Below are 26,427 nucleotides of genomic sequence, written 5' to 3'. Positions count from 1 at the left end.
TGAGTTCATGAAACTAAGTAACTTTAAAATACTGTACTAGGAATATTAAAATAACACATGCCACAGATCCTGCTGAGATGGTGTAGATGTTCGGCAGTGTTGGATTCTGAGATTCTTCCTTGCATAGTAGGTATCAACAGATAGAAGGACTTCAGCAGACTGAAACTAAATCTCAGTAAAAACAAACCTGCATTCTTTAATCAGCTTCCAGTCCTTCAATTCGACCATCATAAGCCAAACTCAACAGGACAGTGTCCTTTGCCTAAGGCTGTAACAACAAAACTAGGATTCATAATTGATGACCATAAACCTCTGAATCTTTAAGGCCTGCGATATCACCCAGGCCTGATTTAACCATCTAAAAGTAAGCATTAAAGGGCCTGGTCTACCATTTCCAGTGGTCATCCGATGGCTGTAGCCCCCACTGTTATTTTAACCTGGTTTAATCAGTAGAATAGTTGGTGCCTTGGTAAATTGTTCCAATGTTTTGCAGGTGCAACAGAAAATTCACGAACCCCGATAGAGGTCCGCTGAAACTTGGGCACTAATAAGAGATAGGCGCTCCCAGAATGAAGCCTAAACCGAAGAAAGAAAAACATTAATCTCCAGGATAATGAGTTTAAATGCAGGCTAAACAAAGCTTTATGAACAAGACAGAGAGAGTTGACTATAACTCTCTGTTTGACTGGAAGTGAATGAAGTAACTTCAAGGCTGAAGTGATCAAATGTGATTTCCTCAAGCTCAGAGCCAACTTTACAGCAGTTCTTTACACCAGTTGCAAATTCCTTATTATCTTTTCTGGAGAATCTAACTAAATTGGTTTACAATAGTCCAATCTGGCTGGGATGAAAGCATTCAAGATATGGACTTTGTGTAAGAAAGTAATTTGGTGTATAATGAGTTTTAAGGTACACAGTTGGTACAGAACATGAACTTGACCAGTGCATTAACCTGGCTTTCTGTCTGCCTGTCTCACTCTCTCTTTGTACATGATAAGGAAGCAATGTTTTTTCATAGCTGGATAGATCTGAGAACTAATGACCAAGGAATGGATCCAAATATGGAGCAATGAGTATAGATGTTTTTTTTTTACTTCACTCATTTACCACAACTTCATCATTTCTGGCACCGCAGACAGCGGAAATTGCTCTTGAGGGTTTGAGAAAGATTTCTTGCTTCATGTGTAGACCTTGAATGAAACATCTCTTGGCTGGGTACCTCAGCATAAGAATGGGCAAGGTCGCCCAGAATATATACTTGTCGTCAATCTCATGGGTCAAAAACACTGGTTAATAAATATAAAAAGTATCTCAAATTCTCACAAGATTATTGTGTAGTGATAACCATGTAAAAGGTGCAAATTCGGCTCCTACATTTTTAAGACATCTATTGAGCCCAAAACTTGAGCAAGATCTTACCGTTCAGCATGGGCATGATGCCAACCTGCAGCATGGTCTTCAAAGGACCCTGGAGTGGGATGAGCTGCAAAAGAGGAAGAGACAGTCAGGATTGCTATTGGTTCAATGCCCCACACCCTGATCCTCAGGATGAAAAGATTGGACCCTCACACTACCTACATACACCAGCCCCATCAGACTGATGTGCCCTGGGACACCGTACATTCTTCCGTATGACAACACTCTGCCTCTTCTGGAACATTGCTCGTTTGAGTGTATAATGCACTATTATTCTCTGCAATCCAGGGACTGCCTGTTTGTCGAGGAACTCTATGTAAGGCAATATAAGATGGGCTCTCAAACTATGCATGTCACTATATACAGATCACTGGAACCCACTCATCTACTGCTGTCAATTTGAAATTATCTTTAATATTTAAACTCCTGACAATACATGTGAATGATCAGATACATACAGGCACCATAATTTGGGAGAATGCGTATTATTCCAAGACTGTAAGAAGTATAGGTGCTGTTGACTAAGGTCCACCGCGGCTTGGTTAGGTTATCTTTTTTTAATAGTTTAAGGGCTACCAGGTACCACTGCAGATAGCAGAAGTTTGACGGTTTGAGGTATGAAGCTGAGACTTTCAACATTGAATTTCTCTTTCAGTTTCTGCAATAGGGGTTTAATGGGGGGCCCCCTGGTCCAGTATGTAGATATAGAGAAGGGTTGCTGGTGCTTGCATACAGACTTAGTACATTTTAGTTCCTTGTTGGCCTGAGTTCTGGTTCATGGTGTCAGCTGGCTCTGGTGTGGTCCCATTGACCATGAGACATTGGGTTTTTATATTGTCTTTTTTGCCTTCTGTTTTTTGTGGACGGGAATGCCCTTTGTATGGAACAAAGCCCTGTCAATTCAAGTAGCGGCTGGCAGGAACTGAGGGTGAAGGGGCAGGGAGGAGGGATGGGGGAGGTGGGGGTGAACCAAATAAAAAAAAAAAACACTTACCTCTTCCGGCGAGTCTCGGAAGCAGGAAGCACCCAGGCTCCCCATGACCACTCACAACACTGCAATGCAGCATTGTGATTTGTCTGAGCACTGTGGATCGGCACGCAGATGGGAACTGGGGGCCTGGGCATTTTCCCCACCAGGCTGTGTAATGCATTCTGGTGGGAAACATGCAAAGTGTGCATGACTGTTTGGCTGGGGCAAGACGGCCGGCCAAGAAGTCATGCGCACTTGGAGTGTGCAAACCACTCCTCTCCCTGTGCTTCCAGTCCCGTCCCGCCCTTACCCAGCCCCAAACCTGCGAAAAATAAAATAATAACTATGTTATCATTTTTCCTGCTCAAAGAGCAGTGGGGGGACGCTCCTCCACCTTAGCGAAGGAGCTGCCCCTGGCCAATTCTAAAACGCAGTGCATGTTTGTGTACAACGCTTGGTGCTCTGTGCACTGAATGAGTTATATCTCCCTGTTATCGCCTTTTCTAAGAGTTTGCACATAACACAGCTCTGCCTCTTTTGAACCCCTCTGCCTCCTTGTGCTGGAAACATATCTGTCTGTGTACACTGTGACTTACCTTGCCTGCTCTGAGACTCTCCGAAGACAAGTGTACTCTGTGACCAGCCTTGCCTGCTTGGACTGACATTGCCACCTGCGCTTGTGTCTCCTTCACGTGAGTGAGTTGTGTGTCAGAATATTTCAGACAGAAATGCCGCTTACCCTAAATAAATATTGTGTTCTAAATATTCACAAAATATTGGACCATTTGATTGTCAGCTATTAACGTCATTAAAGAAATATTTTTATAAACAGTATTTAGGTGCAATGCATGGATCAAATTATAGTCTGGCAACCCTCTTCTGGTACCGTACCTGTCAGGGTACAACCAGGCTTTGGTGCCAAGATTGGAACTGTGCATGTTGAAGAATCCTGGGGGATCTGTTAGCCTGCTTTGCAATACCATCTACCTGACAGTCTAGGACAGCCTGCTCTGAAACTCAGTCTGTCTGGGTATGACAGAATTTTGTGCATGTTACCGAAGTTTGCTTGTCTGCTCTGTGATTATTCAGGCCAGTGAGCTTTGGAAACCCGGCTGCTTGCTTTATCGCTGTCTGCATGCCTGTAAAGGATGAGAGTTGCTCTGCTGGATAATTCTGTATGTTATTGGACCCTGAGATTTTCTAGCCTTCTTCTTTAAGGCTAAACATGCTAGTAAATGCTGGAATCCCCATGGCTTGAAGCTTTCTAACTGTGCATGCTAGGTCTGTGTCTCTCTGCTCCCAGATAAGCCATGGAAATTGACATTGGTATTCTACCTGTGGACTCTCGAGATCTGAGACTGTGTGCTGGGGTGAATATGCCTGCTCTGGGATTCTGCAGGCGGCAGTGCACTGGACTGGAACTCCACCTGCCTGTACTGCGTTTCTTCATAATTCTTAATGTAAGGAATCTACAACCCTGATACTTGTCTCGCTATGTGAGCTGGAGTCCAGTAGGCCTAGTTTCTGGTTTGTGGTTCCTGCACAGCAGTGTCTGCTAGGCGCCACGCTGGATGCCAGACTGTTTTAGAATCTTCCAGGCTATATTAGAAATCTGCAGATGCAGGGGCCCCTGACTGTAGTTCTTGATGAGTCCAATCTGTTTGGAGTGGGTGCACCCCGCTAGCTGCTATTGGGACCCAATAGCTTCTCCTGCTGCAGCTTCCTGTACTTATTAACACTCATCTTGCACTGTAAAATCTTGGGTGTTTGCTAGCTTGTATGTTAACTCTATCACTCTCAATTACTTAGCCAGTGATTTGCTGATTATTCCATTCCACAGAGTATGTGCCATATTAAGAAACTAATTGACGCTTCGTTCATTCACTCTAACTCCCTTTGACTAGAATAATGACTTCCCTGGTCACTGTACTCATGCACCATAACAGCCCACAGTGCAGTTTCCGGTCACACTGATTCCTGGCTACAGTGACTTCTTAACTATTTTTCCACTGTGTTGCAATTCCATCCTTTTTTTATGTCCCTGTCTTTGTAGCAGCCTGTTGCCGTGTGTTGTATATCCTGAGAAGTCTTCGAACAGTGACTTCCACCTACCTGTTTTAATGTGGTGACGCCATCGCTGTATTCGCCACAACTCTGCTTCCGATAGCGCTTTGTGTCTGATCAGGACTTCTTATCTGCTTATGATTTTATGACTATGGCATGGGTCTTCCAGACTAAAGCAAGAGATAGCTTTCTTACTCCCTGTTTTGTCCAGCTAGCCTCCTCCTTGCCTGCTGGTGTATGAAAGGGATCACTGACTGCCTATTACCATGCACTAGAAATGCTTGTCTTTATTGTATGTTATAAACTACAATGAGTTCTGTCGTGTGTCACAATTTCTTTGCATGAAAAATAAGTTTTAGAAAGTCACACCTATAAGAGAATATCAATATATGTTCTCCAAGAAGCTGGGAGAGTGTGGGCCTATATTGACCATTATTCATCACCGCCACAGTACATCACCTAAATTAGAACATTGGAATGTTGGGAGCTCCATTGAAAACACTGGAGTGCTCCGGGTTTATAATGGCCGGTATAAGCCCGGAGCTCCAACATTCCAATGTGTCTTTGTTCACAGCTCTGGCTGTGAACAAAGACTTCAGGGAGCCTGGGGGGATTTCAAACCCCTCGTGCTCCCTGAAGGCTTTGTTTTGTTAGAACATTCTGCCCTCTAGTGGCAGAATGTTCTAATAGCCTTATAGCCCTTCGTAGCAGGGCTATACCGGCTTTTAAAGTCCCTCTGCTTTGTTAAAGTACCTCGCCTTCGGCTCAGGCTTTTAACGCTGCAGCGGGCCTTTAACAGCCGGTATAGCCCGCTACGGCGGGCTATAAGGCTATATTAAACAACACACATCAACAGTTATAATTATTTAGTATATTGGAAGCCATATATCTAAATATTATGAACACATTTTTTTATTCATATCAGGCTGTCACAAAAACACAAAAATAAATCAAAATGCGTGACTTAGTGATAAAGTGACACACGGTGAAATAAATAAGTTTGACATTACACAATGTAGACAAAGATGATATACACAGAAACATTATTACAAAAAAGTCTGTTCTCTCTCATATACATAATTCAACAAACAGCCTATATCCTTACTGGCACTTCTAAAGATGGTTGACTGAGAACATGAAACAATGGGATTGCTGTCGACGTTTCTCCCTATGTATATGTGTTAGTAGTTGGACATCACGGCGGGTCTTCCTCAGGACTAGAGGGATGTAGACGGAAACACAAATATGTGCATATTATTTAGATATATGACTTCCAATATACTAAATAATTAGTAACATTTATAACCAGGTTCTGAGGGACACAGGGTAACCCCATTGTGTTTGATGTCTCTATCTGTATGCCAAGACTAACGTTTTTTAACACTCTAGCACAAAGAAACTCTGTTTTCAGTCATGTAACAGGGCTCTCTACTTCTTCACTTTTGTTTTAATGTTCCAAGGCCCAATGCTCTCTCCCTTGTCCAGTCAATATGACTATGTTTATCTTAGAGGGTGATTTGTGCTTGCTGCAGAAGCACCTATGCTACCCCCCTGCTTACTAGCCGCATGATCAATTGGGCATGTTCTTTGCCATTCCATCCATACTTACAGCCAAAGACTCCAGCGCTGACTGATTAGAGTAGATTCGAAACCTGAAAGAGAGAAGAAAAAACCTCTTGTATTGGGCCACTGGCAGCCTCTGTACAGTATAGACACAGCCCAAATCGGCCACCATGCGGTCAACAAAAAGCAGCCCACAGCTGCAACTCAGATACTGGCCCATTCTCCGAGTGCCCGCCTTACCAATCCGACCCTGGTTGTTGGTTAGAGAGAGCAAATGTGGTGGATACTGCTATTTACCACCGATGGCTCGCTAACTTAGTTACTGTTGCGCTAGAATTGGAAAATCAAATTACTTCCTTTAAAATATTGACTCTGAAAAGGTAGCTAGGTTGACCTGTCAAGGCTTACTCCACAAAGTGGTACTAGGTTCAGAACTCAGATACTGTAGATATGGCTTAAAATGGGTGTTTATGTATTTAAAAAATATAGGGAAGTTAAAATGAAGAGCAATTATAAAGTTCTAGCATCCTGAGGGGTCAAGATATTACCCCAAACACTTCTTTGGTGCTTATGCGGTAAGGGGCTTTTATTCCAATACATGGATCGTGAATCTCGTCACGTGCACTTCAGACCACAAGCAGTTAATTTTCACTAAAAGTGCCTTTCGGGTCACTGATGTAACTGTAACTGGTTAGAGCATCACTACAGTAAGGACTGCAGAGTCGGAAGCTGCTTCCTACAGAAGAGATAATCCTCAATAGGTCAGACCCCCATATGACTTTCAGTCCAAAACTAAAAAGCTGTATGTGGGTAAAAAGCAAATCCCAGAACAAACTTTATTTGTTCTTCGAAGGGCAGCAAAGAGGCAGTCATTACTGGACGTGAGAAGGTCAAGAGATGAATAGCGGGAGGACCAATTGATAAGAAATGAAGGACCCTTCCCCTAAAAGTCCTGGGGATCAATGGCCAAGGCTTTAAGGCAGCTGTGGGCCATCGTTAAGGGCGTAGGGGCCCTGCCCCACCACCTTGTTCCGACGCAGAAGGTGTCTGTCAGACTGAGAAAAGGTCAGCCTGACAGACACTTTTCATGGTCTGGTCAAGCAGCCAGGCACCATGCATGTGCTAAATGCGCAGGCGCCTGGCTGCCCGAACCAAAATGTGCTGGGCTGAAGATTTCACAGCCCGGTGGGCATGACCTCCTCAGCCTGGCAAAGTCTTCTGTGAACCTCCCCTGCATGATGAGGGGGAGCATCAATGATAGACTTGGACCTCGGCTCTTCAGTTTTAAGCCCTGAAGTGTCCTGGGCCCAGTATCCATCCGTGAAGCTATCCCACTCTGTGGTGAAATAAGGAAGCTCCTCCTCTTGTTGGCTGACTTTGACAAAGGGAGGGTGCGGCAGGATCTTCCTTCCAAAACAACAGAGGCTACCATCCCGCCATCCCAAGATCACTGCTGCGGCCAGGTAAGTCTTTTATTTTATGTTGGGTGTTTGCATGTATGAATGTTTGTGTGTTTTTGTGCATGCATGCTGTAAATGGGTGTGTGCTTGTATATATGCTGGATGTATGTATGCACACGTGTGAAAGAGTGTGTGTGCGCCCTCGCTCCAACCTTGCTGCACATTACAGGACGCCACTACTTTAAAGAGGACACTGTGCTCCACTGATATCCTCTCTCTGGGCTGCCTCTGTGGTCATTCTGCCTTATTTTGAATAATTTGTATACAGCATAGTATGTTGGTTTGTGTTGGAGGATCCTGGGTTGTGCCATGCAGAGGAAAGTGGTTAGATTGAAGACCTCCATTGTCTATTGTTTAGGAGAATAAACAGGCTTGTTTTGGGAAGAAGGGTCAGGTTTGTGGAAGGAAACAGAAAAAAAAAAATTAGCGCTAGAAGGAGAAGTACGAGTTGTCTTTAGAACGATTTTTGTGCAGATTTTTATTTTTAACAGATGCAGCAGGATTGTGTTGGAACACAGCTTCATAAAGAGGAAGCAGAGACTGGTTTGTGTGCGTGGATCGGATGTTGGTTTGTGATCATAGAAAGGGAACCAGATCATGTTGTTAGACAGGGAACCCAAACGAACCTTGCCAATTTTGACAGACCAGCCCCACAGCTCTTTGTTACTGGGGAACGATATAGCAGCACTGCTGTAAAACCAGCCCCCAGTAACAAAATCGACCCCCAACCCTTCCAGCCTCCCAGGGAAACGCCCGATGCCCGCTACGGCCAGTCCGGGCCTGTTGTTAGAGGTTTAAAAGTTTAATTGAAGGAGTGCATTCTGGCTTCTATTGGGGGGAGAGAACTAATGTAAAGTTTGCTTTTAGATAGAATCTTGGGCCATATTATCAAGGACGGTGTTAAAATCATCACACCGGAACATGGCTTCTATGGGAATTCAGAAGGGCATATTATCTAGCCCATTATCGCTACTTTAGCGGCAGTTTCCTGCCGCTAAAGCGGCGATAATTTTAACGCCGCCCTTGATAATATGGTCCCTTGTTTTTTGTTTGGAAAAAAAAGAGGGCACTTTTGTAATAAGTATACAACCCTGCATCGACCTCAGGTCAGGTTTAGATTTTGCCTTGGAAAGTGTACACATCTGAGTATGTGGTGGATTACTTGGTGTGTTCTTTTTCTTACCTCCTAATATCAAATACAACTCGAAGTACTTTTCCTTTAAGCGTCACCTTGGCATTTAGTCGCATTTCCTGTAAAGAGATATTGTGAAAAGTGAATGTACTCTTCAAAAAAGTACATATTCTTTCTTGCGCTTACACCTTCTGTTCCCATTTTAAGCTGCTTTCCACTCTTACTCTTGCTTATCCTCTTCCACCTCTTCACCTCACTATCTTTTCTTGGCTCATCTTTCGTGTATTAAGACTTTCAAAACATCTTGCTTACCTGTCCAGGCCACTGTTACTAGAGCTCAAAGAAGCAAAAGCATCAGGTTGATTTCTTGTCCACAGCACAATAAACAAAATAACTAATTCTCTTTTTCCGAGTCACACTAGAACATGACTAGGAAGTGGTCCATGCTGGAGAGAGGTGAATAAGAAGTGGGCCATCCTAAAGAGAGGTGACTAGGAAGTGGTCCATGCTGGAGAGAGGTGAATAAGAAGTGGGCCATCCTAAAGAGAGGTGAATAAGAAGTGGGCCATCCTAAAGAGAGGTGACTAGGAAGTGGTCCATGCTGGAGAGAGGTGACTAGGAAGTGGTCCATGCTGGAGAGAGGTGACTAGGAAGTGGTCCATGCTAGAGAGAGGTGAATAAGAAGTGGGCCAAGCTAGAGAGCCGTGACTACGAACTGAGCCATGATAGTAAGAGGTGACCCGGGAGATAGTATCACAGAATGGTGACAAGGAGTGTGAGCTATGCTGGTGACCATTATATACAAGAGGGCTGCAATGCAGAATTTATTAAGATTTTGAAAGCTGTCCTTGCGCTTGGCTGCTGAGTTGAGAGATGGAGTGTATCACAGAGGGGACTTTAGAGAAAGAAAGTAGATTAAGGCTGTTTCTAAGTAGGAGCAGATGGGCATATTGGTAGATGCGCACTATCAGTTTAAAGAGATCTGCACAAGTGAATAAAGGGAAATGCTGGGAAACAAACTTAGGAACAATGGCATTAAGCAGGCTCTGGAATTGCAAGGCAAATGTCAGCCCAAAGTTGGGGGGGGGGGGGGAATTCAAAGGCGAACTTGACTTTGAATCAATGGCAGCATTTGAGAGCCCTGTGGACAATCCTTCTTTATAGAATGAATCCTGGGGGTTAGAACATGGCACAGCAACATATGAGATAGAGCATGGGACAGCAAGTTATTCCTTGTTTGAATCCAGAAGCCAGGTCTGTGTATTCCAGTGCCCTTGCATTAACAGATTGTGAAAACTTTGAACTGCTTACCATGGTCATGCTGGACAGCTGCACAGCTGGTAAGTTGCTGGGTATGAGGTAGATGCTCAGTGTGGAGGAGACGGTCACTGTAGTACCTGTAGGTTTGATAGTGAAGCGTGGGGGTGCCGATACCTCAAAAGAGAGTTGCATTGGGGCCTCGACAACAGCAGGATTCTATGTGAAAGAAATGAGGCAAGCTTGGTGAGCGGATCCGGATCAACAATCATGGGTTTCAGTCAGAAACACAGAGTACTCATGCACGAGAAAGTGGTACAAACGTAGAGTCAAGAAGTAATTCAACACAAGTCAATTACTGACTCAAATACTGACTGGTCTAATGGATTGTATTTAGATGGAAAGTGGGAACCAGATGGTGCTTGAAAGAGAACACTGGATGCGTGGTACGTGATTTGAAATTCTAGTATTCAATGTTTTTGGAGGAGATGTAGAGTTAGCAACATATGGAAGAGGTTTGGAGGAGATGACAGAACTTAGAAACACTTGAGGCATTCTGGGCAGAATAAGAAAACAGTGATGGAGAATTGGGTAAAGGTGATGTAGTGCTTGACAGTCCATGCAGGAAGAGTCAACAGAAGAGGTGAAGGGAGTTGGCCAGTGGGTAGGGGAGAAGATAGCGCTCTACAAAATATATTTATAAAAGTTGGTGTGTTCGACAGTAAGTGGAAGAGGTGTATGGGAAAGGTAAAGGAACTCTGTTTGGTTTAAAGATGCGGTGATGGAGATGTGAGTAGTGACAGGATGAGGTAATGGAGAGCTGTCATCACTATATGGAAGAAATTATGGAGGTGTTGGCAGCACATGGAAGAGGTGGTCGATAGACAGCTTATAGAAGAGATGCGTTGGCTCTAGACCCTGCATAGAAGAAGTGGTGGTTCACTGAACAGTGTATGGAAGCGGTGATAGAGCTCGGGACAGCATTAGGAAGAGGAGGTAATAGAGAGCTGTGTGAGGTAGGAAAGCTCTGTTCACTATTTGGTTTAAACGATGTAAGAGATAATGTAAGAACAGTGTATCGAATTGATAACGGAGATGTTGTTGGTGCATGTGAGAGGTGGTAGGGCTCTGAGCAGTGTATCCAAGAGATGATGGCACTCCAGACAGTTTGAAAAAGAGGGGAAGGACCACTCTTGAGAGTGTCTGCCAAATATGAGGAGGGCTGGACATTGTACTAAAGAGATGATGGGGAGCTCTGGACACTGTGACTAGAGGATGTAATGGAGAGAAGAAAAAGGTGATGGAACTCTGGTCATTTTATGGAAGAAGGCAAGGAATTCTGAACAGTTTATGGCGACGTGATGACGATCTGGATAGATTATGGAAGAGGAGATGCACAATATGTCCATAGAAGATGGGGTGGAACTCTGGGCAGAACATCTAAGAGGTGATGGCAATCTGGACGAAATATAGAAGATGTGGTAGAGCTATGGGCAACGTAGGGAAAGGGAGGTGGAGAGTTCTGCACTGTGTGTAAAATATGATAAAAGCAGGACATTATATTGTATAGAGGAGGCAAAAGAAAACGCTGAACAGTGGACTGGAAGAGGATAGCAATGAAGCGCTGAAAATTTACTGAAGGAGAATATGAGGCCCTAGACATTGTGGAGGAATTGGATGGAAAGCTGGATATTACTTGAAATAGGTGACGCTATATTAGCCATTGAAAAAGGCGAACCGCCTTGTCTCTATTGTATGTTAATAGTTCCTCACCAGCAGCATGATACTCCCAAAGTATGTGGTCCTCAGCAGCACTTCCAGATCCTTTGGCATCTGCATAAATGAGAAAATACGGTACAACACTATTGAACTTCTGTTGTAATTTGTTGTTGTATTTCTGTACTTTTCATAGCACCATGAGCCCCAGACGGGAAACAACCTTTACAACGCAGTCATTACATCGCAACATCCTTTACAACGCATGTCACTACAACGCAGCCATTACATTGCATGACACTACAACGCATGACACTACAACGCATGTATTACATCGCATGTCATTACAACGCATACCATTACAACGCATAGTACCCCTACACTTTCCAACACTTACCCTACTGTTGCACCCCCTGGAGTTAGAATAGTAATTTTTACCCCTATACTAGCAATCACTTCCCTTAAATGCAATGTAATGGTATGCGTTGTAATAGTATGCGTTGTAAATGTATAATGCGATGTAATGGAATGCGTTGTAAATGCAGTTTTTAAAAATTTGTTGTAGTGGCATGCAATGTAAATGCATGCGTTGTAAAGGATGTTGCGATGTAAAAAGGCGTTCTTAAGGCATGCGTTGTAAATGTATGCGTTGTAACTTCATACATTTGCCCCAGACAGCAACATCTTTAGTACTGGTGTTATTCTCATTGCATCAAGGAATGGTGTACCTGATATCACCAGAGTATTATTTCCCACAGTTCGACAACCCTTGTGCCTGCACATGTTTTTTTTCCAGTGTCGATGGACTCCATCAAGTAGAACATCAGCTTTTACTGACACCCGGTATCAAGCAGTGGCGTGTCAGAGCGATCGATTGTGAGGTGTTCGTATACTCATGTGTAACATTATTTCAGTATTATTACATAGTGCATGTTGTACTGCACTTTAGTCAAGCTTACCCTTGAGATCTGTGTATTTGCAAACCTTTCCGGGACTATTGACCGGTGATTTACTCCATGATTGTTTTCCAGAGGAAAATATTGGTCAATTGAAAAAAAGAAAAGTGCAGTTGCATACATGAAATGACAATTTATCATGTGTAACTGTGAACTATATGCAACTGCACATGCAGACATTTCTCCCTAGAATTTCTAAAACAACTTCACAAATGTTTTCCAGGAGTACACCTGGAAACCTCTAACTGCCATAGGTGTCCAAGAGTACTCTGGGAAACCTTTGTGAAATCGTTGAATTCAGAAATATGCAGGCATGAGAACGCAGATTTCCAAATATTTTCTGTGAATTGTACCCCAGTAATGTCCAGCTCTTATCCTAAACCTGACCATATGCATGGAGAGGAGTTGGCCTAACGGCTAGGGCGGTCGACCTCGAATCTGGGTAACTGGGTACAAGTCTTGGCAATGACGCTGAACATCCTGTGATTCTGGGCAAATCACTTAATCTCCCCATGCCTTACAAAAATGAATGTGTCCTCATGTAACGCAACTGGTGCTATGTAAAGCGCTCTGATACCCGATTCGGGTCAAGTTTGCGCTATATAAAACTCCGTCAAAAAAGAACCTTATCCTAAGGCTAATTGCAGCCGTAACACTATCTAATTAATGTTACATTGCTATTTTTAAAAATGCTGATAACTTACATTATGGCAGTGGTCTTTATTTCCAACTTCATTATTACCAACTATGGGCCTTATTTACCACAAAATGACAAAGTGCGGCGCCGCAAGCCATTTTACTGCGCCGAGCTGGTTCATTTTAAAAGCACCGGAATGCGTCATGTTTACAAAAATATGACGCATCCCTGTGCTTTTCCCTGCACAGGCGCATGAATGGCTGCTATGCGTCAATGCAGGCATCCTTGTAACATTGTGCAAGGGTGCCTGCGTTGTGGGTATGATTGTTTTTGCGCCGGAAGGGACACCTTCCTGCACATAAACAATCATTAATGGTGTTGTCCTCTTTCTATGTGTGCTGCAGAATGCAGCACACATAGAAAGAGGAAAAAACGAGGAGAAATAAAAGTATTTCTCCTCGTTGTGCCTCCTTACGCCTCCCCTGGGAAGGCATATGATTCTGAAGCATTCCCAGGTTTACAAAATGTTACAAATCTGGGAATGCGGCTGATTTCATGGGTGTGGCGTGGGAAACCCACAGCAACACCCGTGGCACTCTCCTTTTGCGCAAAGAGATGCGTGAAAAGGGGTCCTACTTACAAGGCCATGAAAAGCCACATTGGCTAGCACACTGTGCCCCCAGTGCGTCAAAGGGCTTGTAAATAAATCCCTATATTTCTTAACTGTCATGTCTTCACTTTAGATGCTTCTTTATGGTATTTCTTTACTATTGGTATTATTTTCGCACAATACCCCTCATTGTAAGTCGACAAAGAAACCAAATACCTGGCCTTGCTCAATATAAATGTCTGGCGTGGACTGAATCCAAGTTCTTATTTGAATGACTGGCATCTCCAAACCAGGGCAGTACCCACTTTCTCTCCTCCCAGTTTCATTAGGAAAGAAAACCAAGCAGCACCCTCCTAAATGAAGAGGTTTTTTTACACAGTCTGTGGAAATTAAAAATCAACATGTGTTTTTTTTCTCCTTCTAGTCAAGGCAGAGCATCAAATACTAAGTAGTGAGATAGTAAGTAATCAACTACAAGCACAAATTGAAGAGCTATTCTTTTGCAATCTGTGTTTTTGACCTACTGGAACTTCTAAATACTAAATCAACTAAATCAATATCCGTAAGGAGATTGTATTAGTGTTCAATGACCACTGATCACCAGCCGTAACCTGATTAGACCTCTCTGTTGCATATGAGACGGATTGACCATTTCATCTTTGTCCATAGCCTTGAAAACTACATGGGGTTTAAGGGATCTGCCCTTGCTCGGGTGAAGCCATTCCTCCATATTCATACTCGGCAAGTAACTGGGGTGATTCCATCAGACACAAAGGCATTTTTTCTCGGTCTCGAAGGATCTTCTCTATCCCCATGGCTCTTAAGCACATATGTGCATCTGTTTCCTGATGCAATCGAGAAATCCGAGATCCTATCCCAAAGATCATGATCTGTTGAGATGAAAACAGTGAAAACAGGACAGACCTTCCAGCATGCCTCGCTTCTACTCAGGAGTGGATGAGAAGTGACCTATGCATGACCAGCTTAAAAATGGAAATACTGTTCTTTAGCAAACCCAAGGCTAGACAGCTACCTTTCCAATGCACTCAGTGGTCAACCATGTACCTCAGCAGTAAAAGCAAAGAATTGAGGAGTCGTATATGACCACAAATTCTCATTTAATCCGCAGGGTAATGGTGTGACTTGAGGTGCACACTTCCACTTCATCTGCTCAGCTTTCATCCCCAAGTGGACCTTGATGGTGCATTAGAATGATCTCACTATGATTATAGCAATAGTGGGTACTCAGAACCCGAAAGAACCCCTCCTGCCAATTGCAACTGGCGACCCCCGCCAGGCAGCAAAATTAGCACTAGGATTAAAAAAAATAGGATAACATCACCATAACCTTCGGAATTTACCCAAGCTACCGGTCAAAGAGAGGGTGGTCTTCGAGATGCTCTGCATTACTCAAACCGCATGCTGGTCTCTGTTCACTGACTGCAAGCCCTCTCGCCTGAGATCGAACTTTGAGTTTTAATTAGGCAAGATAGAGAAAAACTAAACAAACCAATGTTGCCCTCATTTCAGAGTGCTGGCATCCCATTGGATCAGTCCAGAGAGCCCCCTGAGGCTTCACAGTGTTGGCAGCTCATAGTATCAAGAGAATGCAGTGCTAATGGCTCATACTGCAAGATACAGTGCCCTCTGGGGTTTCAGAGTGCTGTCATATCATAGTATCAAGGAGCATATCATAGTATCAAGGTGTAGTGTCCACTCAGTATTCAGAATCTGACATCTCATAGAATCAAGGTGTAGTGTTCACTCAGTATTCAGAACCTGACATATCATAGTATCAAGTTGTAGTGTCCACTCAGTATTCAGAATCTGACATATCATAGTATCAAGGTGTAGTGTGCACTCAGTATTCAGAATCTGACATATCATAGTATCAAGGTGTAGTGTGCACTCAGTATTCAGAATCTGACATATCATAGTATCAAGGTGTAGTGTCCACTCAGTATTCAGAACCTGATATTTCATAGTATCAAGGAATAGTGTTCACTCACTATTCAGAACCTGACATATCATAGTATCAAGGTGTAGTGCTCACTCAGTATTCAGAATCTGACATATCATAGTATTAAGGTGTAGTGTCCACTCAGTATTCAGAACCTGACATTTCATAGTATCAAGGTGTATTGTTCACTCAGTATTCAGAATCTGACATCACATAGTATCAAGGTGCAGTGTTCACTCAGTATTCAGAATCTGACATCATAGTATCAAGGTGTAGTGTTCACTCGGTATTCAGAATCTGACATCACATAGTATCAAGGTGCAGTGTTCACTCAGTATTCAGAATCTGACATCATAGTATCAAGGTGCAGTGTTCACTCAGTATTCAGAATCTGACATCACATAGTATCAAGGTGCAGTGTTCACTCAGTATTCAGAACCTGACATTTCATAGTATCAAGGTGTAGTGTTCACTCGGTATTCAGAATCTGACATCACATAGTATCAAGGTGCAGTGTTCACTCAGTATTCAGAATCTGACATCATAGTATCAAGGTGTAGTGTTCACTCAGTATTCAGAATCTGACATCACATAGTATCAAGGTACAGAGCCATTTGTGGCTGTCATCACTTTGTCAGGCCAGAAGGATTCCCATCGCCCTGGAGTCTTAGCATCTTAAAGGATGATGTTGTAGGCCTTTCTCTATCCTGGGAGTGTTATGGTTTAATAATATCAGGGCACATAGCCACCTGTAAGCTGCACTGTACATCCTTTACAGAATTACGCCCCATCCCAGCTTACTTACCCTCTCACCAGAGATGTCGAGCCGCAGCACTCCGGCTTTGTAATAGGCATACATCGCAGAATCGAAGAAATATTCAGACAGTGCTACATATACCATCCTCTGGTCATCTTTTAAAACAGGGTAGACGGCCTCGTTGGGAATGGTGTCATTCTCATTGGAGAGATGGAAGAACATTCCCTGGGGAGCAAAATACGAGATGGGGGTAAGGCACCATGAGCGACATATGCAAAACAAAAGAGAGAACTAGAACAGCGTGCTGAAGTAAAAAGCAGGAGTTATGTATCAGGCAACATGGCAGTGTGTAGAATGAGAAGTGCTAAATGCCCTTCTACCTCTGAGGTCTTTTCAAGGAATGCAGCTTGAACCTGGTGATCTGGCTGTGTGTTCACACTAGGTGTATAATAGCCTGGTTCAAATAAATAAGAATAGTACAAACCTAATAAATAGACATAGGCGACCTGTCCTCTGATTCTTAAACTATCTTGCCACTTACAATGTGGTGAAATCTACATAATTTGGTAAAAGGCTAGCACTACCATGTTCCTAACTCTATGGAGCAGCTGCTTGTCCCTAATTAGTTGGTCGAACAACCTGATTCAACCTGCCTCTAAGGATAATGAGCAGCCTTCATGACCAGGAACAGTCCAACTACAAAGTGCTGGAGGAGTCTGTACCTAGTAACCAATGAACCTATAACAAACAACAGCAACCTGTCTCTAATTGTGTAGAGAAGTTTGTAAATTATGTCCAGAGACAATTAGTGCCTACTGACATTTAAAAAAACCTGTTCCTAAGAACCAGTAACTTACACCTTCTGACTTGTAACTTTATGGTCAAATTACTCTTATTCTCAACAAGATCCTTTCCTGGAAATTTCCAGGATCTTACCTTGAAATCCATCTCCAGACTATCTTTAGTCACGACGGGGTCACTCAGGAGTGAGTAATCAATACCAATGTAATCATCCACAGGATTCCTCACTGTTCAAAAAGAGAGATTCTCAATTAATTGGCCCTTCATCCCAGGATAAATACATGAGTCTACGACAAATCGCACAGGTCCACCAAGGAAAGCGTAATTTCCACCCTTCCCTCAACCATGGCATTAATTAAGAGCACGATCGATTCATTAGGATTGTTATGCACTTAGGCCAATATTATGTCTAGAAGTTAATACTATCATGCAGCAACATAGCTAAGATCAGTGTAGTCCTTGAGGCTTGCGCCTAGGACAGGTTTATGGATTCTCACACAGAGTCCAGTCTCATTGGCGGCTCTGACTTACCTGGCACAGTGTCCAGCAGAGAGTTCAACAGCACCATTCCTGCATGGTTGAGTGCAGGACAAATCTGCAATGAAAACACAGTGTCATGAATCCATGTTATAGCAGGGCAAAAGGGGAACAAGCGATAGCTCAATACTGGGAATTGAGACAGCACTGTTTCTCAGCACGTTTTGTGTATTTCAAGTGCAATATCGCTGTTGGGAATGCACGCAATGCCCTCTCCACAAATATAGAAGACAATACAGTTGGACTAGAAAGGGCTTCATCACAGAAGGTCCATGCATCAGCTCATGCAGTTGCTGGCATTTGTGAATTGCTTTTGCTTTCTGATTTGTTAGTGAATAGCGGTGGCCACTCTGTAGTTAGGGTTAGCAGAGATAGGAGTTCCTTGACGTTTTGGCTCTTAATAACTTTGCACCAGTTTGATGAATCACCGCTAAACTTTCCAAACCTATTCTTCCTTCTACATTGGCAGATGATCGCAAGTTACACGGCGATTGGTCAAAGGGGCGCAAAGATAAAAAGGGGGTACCAAAACGCGTTTTGTCCCCAATGCATTTTCTATAGACTTTTTGTATAGGACATAGCAGCCAAATAGCCAGTTAGACTTGGTTGAAATTTTGCAGGATTATACATTATGGTGTGCAGATGATCCATTTTGAGGTTAGAGGTAAGTATTTTCTAAGGTATAAGGGCATAAATCTTAGTGATACCTGTTGTCGCAGTAGTTTTGGGGTAATTTTGCAAAACTACGGTAGTACATGCCAAAGACAAGGCATTATATCATTGACTAATGACTTCTTTTACAAAAGTCAAAGTCAGTCACGTTGTTTTTTGTGCAATTTGGCTGTGTTCTGGGTCAGGGCGTAAAATACAGGTAAATAGTAGGTTTTAGAATTTTTCCTACCTATTACCATTTAATTAAAGTGACATTAGGTAGAAAAAAATTATTATAATGTATAATACTTTGGAGAAAAAAAATTGAGTACCGCAGTACTGCCTTGGAAGTACTGCTGTACTACAAAAATAAATATCACAACACCATAAATCTTTTAACAAGATATAGAAAAATAAAAATAATTGTCTTTGCATATTAACACTTTAATAAAGTGGTAATAGGGTAGAGAAAAAGGAAAAACACCTACTAGTTACCTATATATAAGACCCTAACCCAGAATACAGCCAAACTGTGCGAAAAATAATATAATGCCTTCCCATCGGCATGTACCGTGGTATATCATAAAAGTACTGCTGTATACTGTGGCACAATGTGTCACTAACACCTATATTTATTATTGAATTGCTTTACCCTTGCGCCATACATGGTTTCACATGGCCAACGTAATACTTAAGAGAGATTTACAAAACAACATAAGTCCACCATGTATGGCCCTGCATTGGTTCATAAAACTGGATAAAAACAAGGCGGCGCAAATTGCTATCTTCAGATACTTTTCACGCCATATTCTGCATTGTTTCTAATTACATATACATCTGTATGCCACTCCATTCCATGCCACTCCACACCACACCACATCACTCCACTGTATGCTATTCCACTGTGCGACACTACACTGACCACCACTGCACTCTATGCCACTACACTCTATGCCACTCCATTGTACGCCACTACAGTATACGCTATTGAACTCTACGCTTTTCTACAATGTAATCAACTGCACTATATGCCACTACACTCTATGCTGTTCCACTGTACACACCTTCACTCTACTACACTCAACTGTATGGTATTCTACTCTACTCCACTCCTGTGTACATCATTGCAATGTACACCACACAACTCTACGCCACTACACAGTACGCAACTCCACTCTACGCCATTACACTGTACGCAACTCCACGGTATGATATTCCACTTTATCCCACTCCACTGTGAAGGAAATGGCCTGATTAGGGTCACCCGGGTCACTAATGACCACATCTCAGCCTTCCATACTAAATGAAGAGTCGGTCAGACAGTAGAGAATACAAACCAATAACTTTATTTATATACACTCAGAGCGGAGCCCAGTCTGCCCAGTCGCTAGGAGTGCTGCAGAGGGACTGAAATCAACAAGCAGAAAGATACTTTATGTACACTTCGTAAATGGGCTAAAACACGCCAACAGTGGAATTTTCCAGACAGATACAGCTGGACAGTGCAATCCAAAAAAATAAGTTTTGATTCTGATATCTCACACTTCCCAATTACTGCCCAAGATCATTTCACCCAGCTCCCGACACCAGACAAGTGGGAGAGGGCCTCTATCTAGAAAGAAAGGTATGTGCTAATAAGAACAGTCTATTCATTAGTGAAGCAAAACTTCGCATTGCATAAACAAAACAAATCTGAGAACTTTTCTCGGAAATGGCAAGGAATTAGTTTCGATCGTGGTCCAAGATGGCGTCTAAATAAAAAAATAGTCCTTTAAAAGCTAACTTACATAAAGCAATACACGAACATGAAGATTTCTATTCTAACAAGTGTACATCACTCCAGTTTATGCCACTCCACTGCACGCTACTCCTGTATATGGTATCCCGCTTTATGCCACTCCACTATACGACCACTCCAGTCTACGCTATTCTACTGCATGCCACTCCACTGTAGCCTAGTCCACTATAAACTATACCACTGTATGCCACTCCACTATAGGCCAACCAACAGTACGCAATTCCACTGTATGCCACTCCACTGTATGCTACTGCAGTGTACGATACTCTAATCTATGCCACTCCATTGTATGCTATGCTTTGGACGCCATTCCACCATACGCCCCTCCATTCTACCCTACTGTACTGTATGGCATTGCAGTCTATGCCAGTCCACTGTACACTACTCCACTTTGCGCTATTACACTGTACCCCACCCCACACTATTACACTGTTCGCCACTCTATGCCACTCCACTGTATGTTATTCCACTCTACCCCACTCCACTATATACCACTGCAGTGTACGCCACTCCACTGTAAGCCACTGCACTGTATGTTACTCCACTATATGGTATTCCCCTCTACGCCACTGCACTGAACAATACTCCACTCTACGCTATTCCAATGTATGCCACTCAACTCTACACCACCCCATTCTGCGCTATTTAATTGGCCAACACTCTACTCTATGCCACTTCACTGTATTATATTTTACTATACCCCACTCCCGTGTACGCCACTCCAGTGTATGCTACTCTTTTCTGTGCCACTCCACTGTATGCTACAGCACTATACACTATTCCACTGTATGCGACTCCACTCTGCACTTCTCCACTCTAAGCTATTCCACTCTACACCACTGCACTGAACGTCAATCCACTGTACGACATTCCAATGTATTCCACTCCACTCTACGATACTCCACTTTTCACTATTTCACTGTATGCCACTCCATTAAACAGTACTTAACTCTACACCACTCCAGTGTACCCTCTCCAATATACACTACTCAATTCCACGCTATTCCAGTGGACAATACTCAACTCTGCCACTCCATTGTATTCTATTTCACTCTATTCCACTCCAGTGTATACCACTTCAGTGGCCAGAACTCCATTGTATGTCACTGCACTATACTTTATTCCACTGTATGCCACTCCACTCTTTGACAATCCACTGTACGCTATTCAACAGTATTCCACTCCGCCGTATACTACTCAACTCTATGCCAGTCCACTGTGTGCCACTCTACTCTACCCGACCACATTGTACGATATTTCATTGTATGCCACAGCACTGGACGTCACTCCACTGTATGCTATTCCACTCTACCCCACCCCACTCCACTGTATGCCACTGCAGTCTACCCATTCCATTGTATGTATGTCACTCTAGTGTACACCATTTCACTCTATGCCACTCAATTGTACGCTATTCCATTGGATGCCTCTCTAGTCTATGGCCACTGTATTCTATTCTACTCTACCCCACTAGACTGTACATCACTCCAGTCTATGGCACTGCACTGTACGCCTGTGCACTCTATGCTACTCTGCTATATGCTATGCCACTCTACAACACTCCACTGTTCTGGACTCCACTGCACTCACAACTGTGTGCGCCACTCTACTTATGTCACTCCACTGTAGGTCTCTCTGCTCCACTCTATATACCTACACTCTATGAAACTCTACTTCACTTTATGGTGCTCTACAACACTCTACTCCACTCTATCCCCATACACTCCACTGTCCAACTTTAGACTCCACTCTATATCTGGACACTCCATTGTACAACACTCTGTTCCACCATCTGCCACTTTTGAATACTTTTTTGACACAGCACTCCACTCTAATATATGAGACGCCACTCCAATATATAATAATGAAATGAAATTGTAATTAATAAAGCGCACTACTACTCGTGGGTGTCTAGGCGCTAGAATCTTCTGGCAGATAAAGAGAGTAAAGACAATAGTTTAACCAAACATAAGAGTGAAAGGAGTCGGTGAAAACAGACATGAAAAATATATATATATATATATATATATTGTTGAACAACCATGTTTTGAGAGCCTTATGAAAGGTAAGTAGATTGTTGATAGATTTTAGCTTGAGGGTCATTGAGTTACAAAGTTTGGCAGTAGCCACTGCAAAACTGCTGCCTCCCCAAGTGGCTTTCCTAACTTTTGGTACAACCACATTAGCCAGAGAGGATGATACTAATGTTCTGGTTGGGGTGTACCATTGGAAAAGCTGGCAAATAGATTCCAGTCCCTCGCTATGAAGGGCCTTAAAGGCTATACATAGGGATTTGAAAATCACCCACTTTTCCAGCGGAAGCCAGTGGAGGGAAGACAGAGTTTGGGAGGCCAACTGATGTTTTGGTATCCCAAGAAGTAGTCTAGCTGCAGCATTTTGGACCATCTGGAGCTTATGCAGTGCTTCTTTGGGGCAGTAAGAAACAGCCCATTACAATAATCAATAAAAAAAAAAATCAAGAGCGGTGATCATTGCTTTACGCAGATCAGTGGGATGAAGGGAAAGACTTTGCTGAGCGACTTGAACAGGAAAAAGCAGGAGGAGGTGATAGCATTAGCATGTCCCACAAATGAAAGTTTCTTGTCAAATTGGACTCCCAGGTTTTTCACTTTAGCGATAGGAATCGGGAGAGCACCCATTTCCCGTGGCCACCATTTGGGAGACCAGAAAGATTGGCGATAGCCAAAAAGAAGAGTCTCAGTTTTCTCTGAATTTAACTTCAGACAGTAGCCACCCAGCTCCTGATCTGTCACATGCAGTCATGGAAGCAGTTGGCAGTCCTATCTAAGTCTTCGGTAAACGACACCACAATACGGATGTCATCAGCATATGAGACAACAGAGAACCCAAAAGTTTTAATCACAGGGTAGTGTAAAGGATGACGAGCTGTAACCATGTAATTCCACAAATTGAACTCTATCTGTAAGAAAAGATTGCAAATGTTTGAGGGCAGCGCCTTTAACACCTAACTCATGTAAACAATTAATAAGAAGTCCATGGTCAACGGTGCCGAACGCTACAGAGAGATCCAACAAAATCAAGGTAGCGTTGTCCCTTGTCCAAGGATTTTTTAACATATTCAGAAGCTGTGATCAGAGCCGGCTCCATACTAATGTTGGCTTCTAAAGCTTACTCTACCATCTTAGCAGGTAAAAGAAGCCAGGATATTGGTCTGAAATTACTAGGGTTATCTGCATCAAAGTTTGAAAAACGGGAGAATAGATATTATTTTCAATTTTTTAGGAAAATATCCTGATAGGAACATCTGATTGAAGATCGGTAGTAGATAACTAGGGACAATAGCAGAAGCTAAGTGTAAGTTTGCTCCACTCAACGCTATGCAACTACACTTTTCTCCACTCCACACCACTCTACATCATGCCTATACACTCTATTAAATTTTACTCCTAACTACGTTGCGCAACTCCACTTGACTCTACTCCGCTGTACGAGACTTTACCTCACTCTAAACCACTGTACAGCAATTCACTCTATGCAACTCCTCTATACAAAACACTCATGTACTCTATGCAACTCCACTCTACAACACTCTACTACACTGTATGGCACTCTCCGACACTTTACTTCACTCTATACCCCCACACTCCACTGTACTATACTGTATGCCACTGTACAATGCTCTACTCTATTGTATGCCACTCTAAGATACTATAGACCACTATACAACACTGTACACAACTCTTTCTATGCCACTGCACAACACTTTACTCCACTGAACACTGACACAGTACTCCACTGTATGCTACTCAACTCTACATCATTCTACATCGTTGTATGCAAACCCACTCTAGCACGCTCTTGGAAGAAAGTGCCCCATTTTGCATGGTTGTCACCACTTTTTGCCAAACTGTTGATGTACTTTGACTGATGGTGCCCTGGGTTCCTGTCAACCAGGTACCCAGGGCCTATGTTCTTTTCCTAAGCTGTACTGTTGCAAAACCCAGCTGGCAACTCTCTGGCCACAAGTAAGTCCTTTGTTAAAGGTACCATAGCTACCAAGGGCACTGTGACCAGGGAAGGTCTCTAAGGGCTGCAGCACTTATTGTGCCACCCTTAGAGGCCTTGTACCTTTACACACACACTGCCATTGCAGGCTGCGTGTCTAGGTGCAGAACAAAGTGTACAGTCGACATGGCACACATCCCTGTGTGCCATGCCTACAACCCACTGTCCTGGCATAGGTAAGCCACCCCTCTAGCTGGATGCACCATACCAGTGGTGAGGGTACAGGTGCATGAACCCTATACCCCTAAAGTGTCTAAGTCAATTCTTAGACATCGTAAGTGTAGTAATGCCATAAAGAGTATATGGTGTTGGGAGTTTGTCATTATGAACTCCACAGCACCATAATGGCTTTACTGAAAACTGGGAAGTTTGGTATCAAACTTCTCAGCACATTAAACCCACACTGATGCCAGTGTGGGATTTAATGAAGAAAGCACTTCGGGGCCATCTTAGAAATGCACCCTGAAAAACGACCTAACTCTAGTGTCCTGGCTGAGTGGCTGCTCGCCAGCTGCCACTACCAGACATGTTTCTGGACCCCTGGGTCGAGAGTCTGCCGCTCTTGGGGTCCTGAAACAATGCTCATCCTGGGACGAGGTGCCAAGCCTCCTCCCGCAGGATGGTCAGGTTTCACGAAAGGGGAGCTTCAAAGGCTTGCTGCCTTTGTGAGCTGCCCCAGCCATTTGCTGCTCCCAGCAACTGGCCTCCGCTGGTTTTGACCCCCACTTTGAGAGGGAGAATCGGCAGGAAAACCAAGTTAGGAGGAGAGGTGTGCCCACCTTTGCCAACCCCACATCTCAGGTGGGGGAGGCGAGGTGAAGCACAACTCTCAGTCCCCACCTTCTTGCACATGGGGGGACCCAGCCAACCAGAGTGAGGCTTTTGCCCCCCTTCCACTGGAGGGTGGCATAATAGGGGGTGTACCCACCCCAAGGAAGGGACCCATTGGTCTTGACCTGTACCTACCTGCAACAACCCTAAATCTGGTATTTAGGGGCAACACTGAACCTTGTCTCCTCAGATAAGAAGAAAGAAGAAGGACCGAAGAGCCGTGCTGAGGAAGAAGAGGAGGACACCAACTGCCTTGGCCCCAGGCCTGTCCCAGCCTCAACCTGCTCCAGCGAATCCCGGCATGTCCTGCAACCAGCAGCCCCCAAGAACCCGGAGGACCTGCCTTGCCTTCCCAAACCAAGACTTTGTCTCCCATGCGCACTGGATTTGCTTACCCACAGACTGGCCCAATCTGCGAGTTTTCACAGCCCGAGTTTAAGTGGCCCAACACCACAAGGAGGTCTCCCCAGTGATCCTGACCTGGGATCTGGTGATCCCTGACCTGCCTCAAGTCTCCAACCAAAAACATGCAGCTCCTTTCTGGAGGATCACCTCGACTGAGACCGGAGCCGGTAACAAAAACCTGATGCCTAAAGACATCCGACGCCCCACGGCCTTGAGTGGCCCAACCGACATATCCCCAGGCATCTCAACTTACCTCTACAACCAGTGGTCACCTCCAGAAGATCTTAGTCTCCAAGCCTGCAGTGTTTGTTGCAACTAAAGAATCCCCATTGAAATCAACAGGACACCCGACGCCAAACCAGCACCCTGCACCCGGCCGCCCCTGTGCTGCTGTGGGTGCACTTTGTGTGCTAAACCGGATCCCCCTTTGCCCTGAGCCTAAAACCAGCAGCTTTGCTCCCACAACCGTGTGGCCTGCTCGTGAGCAGCCACCAACCAGGAGCCCCTATCCCCCATTGGATAACATTGGGCCTCAGCACTCTGCACCCAACTGCCCTAGTGTTGCTGAGGGTGCTTAGAGAGTGAATCCTCGCCCCTGGGGGAACCCTGGTTCTAACCCCAGAAACCCAACTCCCACCAACAAGTACTTACCTGTAAACCGATAACTTCATTTCCTCCCATAGGATTGCATTGACTGCTTTTCTTTGAAAATTCTTCTAAGTGTAGAGTTGATTTGTATGAAACCTTGAAAAACTGCATATGTGTAAAAACTGAATTACTTACCTTTTGTCTAGGAAATGTGTCAGTGTGATATCTAGGCATATCACACTGATTAGGAAAAGTAACTTAAAAAGTAATC

The 26,427-nt window shown here is 43.8% G+C and overlaps 1 protein-coding gene across 3 annotated transcripts in view; it reads right to left on the bottom strand.

Moving 5' to 3' along the window:
• PLTP (phospholipid transfer protein) overlaps window positions 1–26,427 on the bottom strand; it is a 215,076-nt gene that overhangs the window by 26,825 nt on the left and 161,824 nt on the right. For all 3 annotated transcript variants that reach the window (XM_085619372.1, XM_085619374.1, XM_085619373.1), the window contains exons 7-14: window positions 17,831–17,894; window positions 17,435–17,526; window positions 16,547–16,723; window positions 11,636–11,695; window positions 9,917–10,081; window positions 8,657–8,724; window positions 6,060–6,102; window positions 1,420–1,483 (exon numbers count right to left, since the gene is read on the bottom strand). In XM_085619372.1, coding sequence (XP_085475498.1) covers window positions 1,420–1,483; window positions 6,060–6,102; window positions 8,657–8,724; window positions 9,917–10,081; window positions 11,636–11,695; window positions 16,547–16,723; window positions 17,435–17,526; window positions 17,831–17,894 — 733 coding nt within the window. The remainder of the gene's footprint in view (window positions 1–1,419; window positions 1,484–6,059; window positions 6,103–8,656; window positions 8,725–9,916; window positions 10,082–11,635; window positions 11,696–16,546; window positions 16,724–17,434; window positions 17,527–17,830; window positions 17,895–26,427) is intronic.

The sequence above is a fragment of the Triturus cristatus genome, chromosome 7 (assembly GCF_964204655.1).
Source record: "Triturus cristatus chromosome 7, aTriCri1.1, whole genome shotgun sequence".
In the NCBI taxonomy this organism is placed as follows: domain Eukaryota; kingdom Metazoa; phylum Chordata; class Amphibia; order Caudata; family Salamandridae; genus Triturus; species Triturus cristatus.
This window is presented reverse-complemented; position numbering and strand designations above follow the sequence as displayed.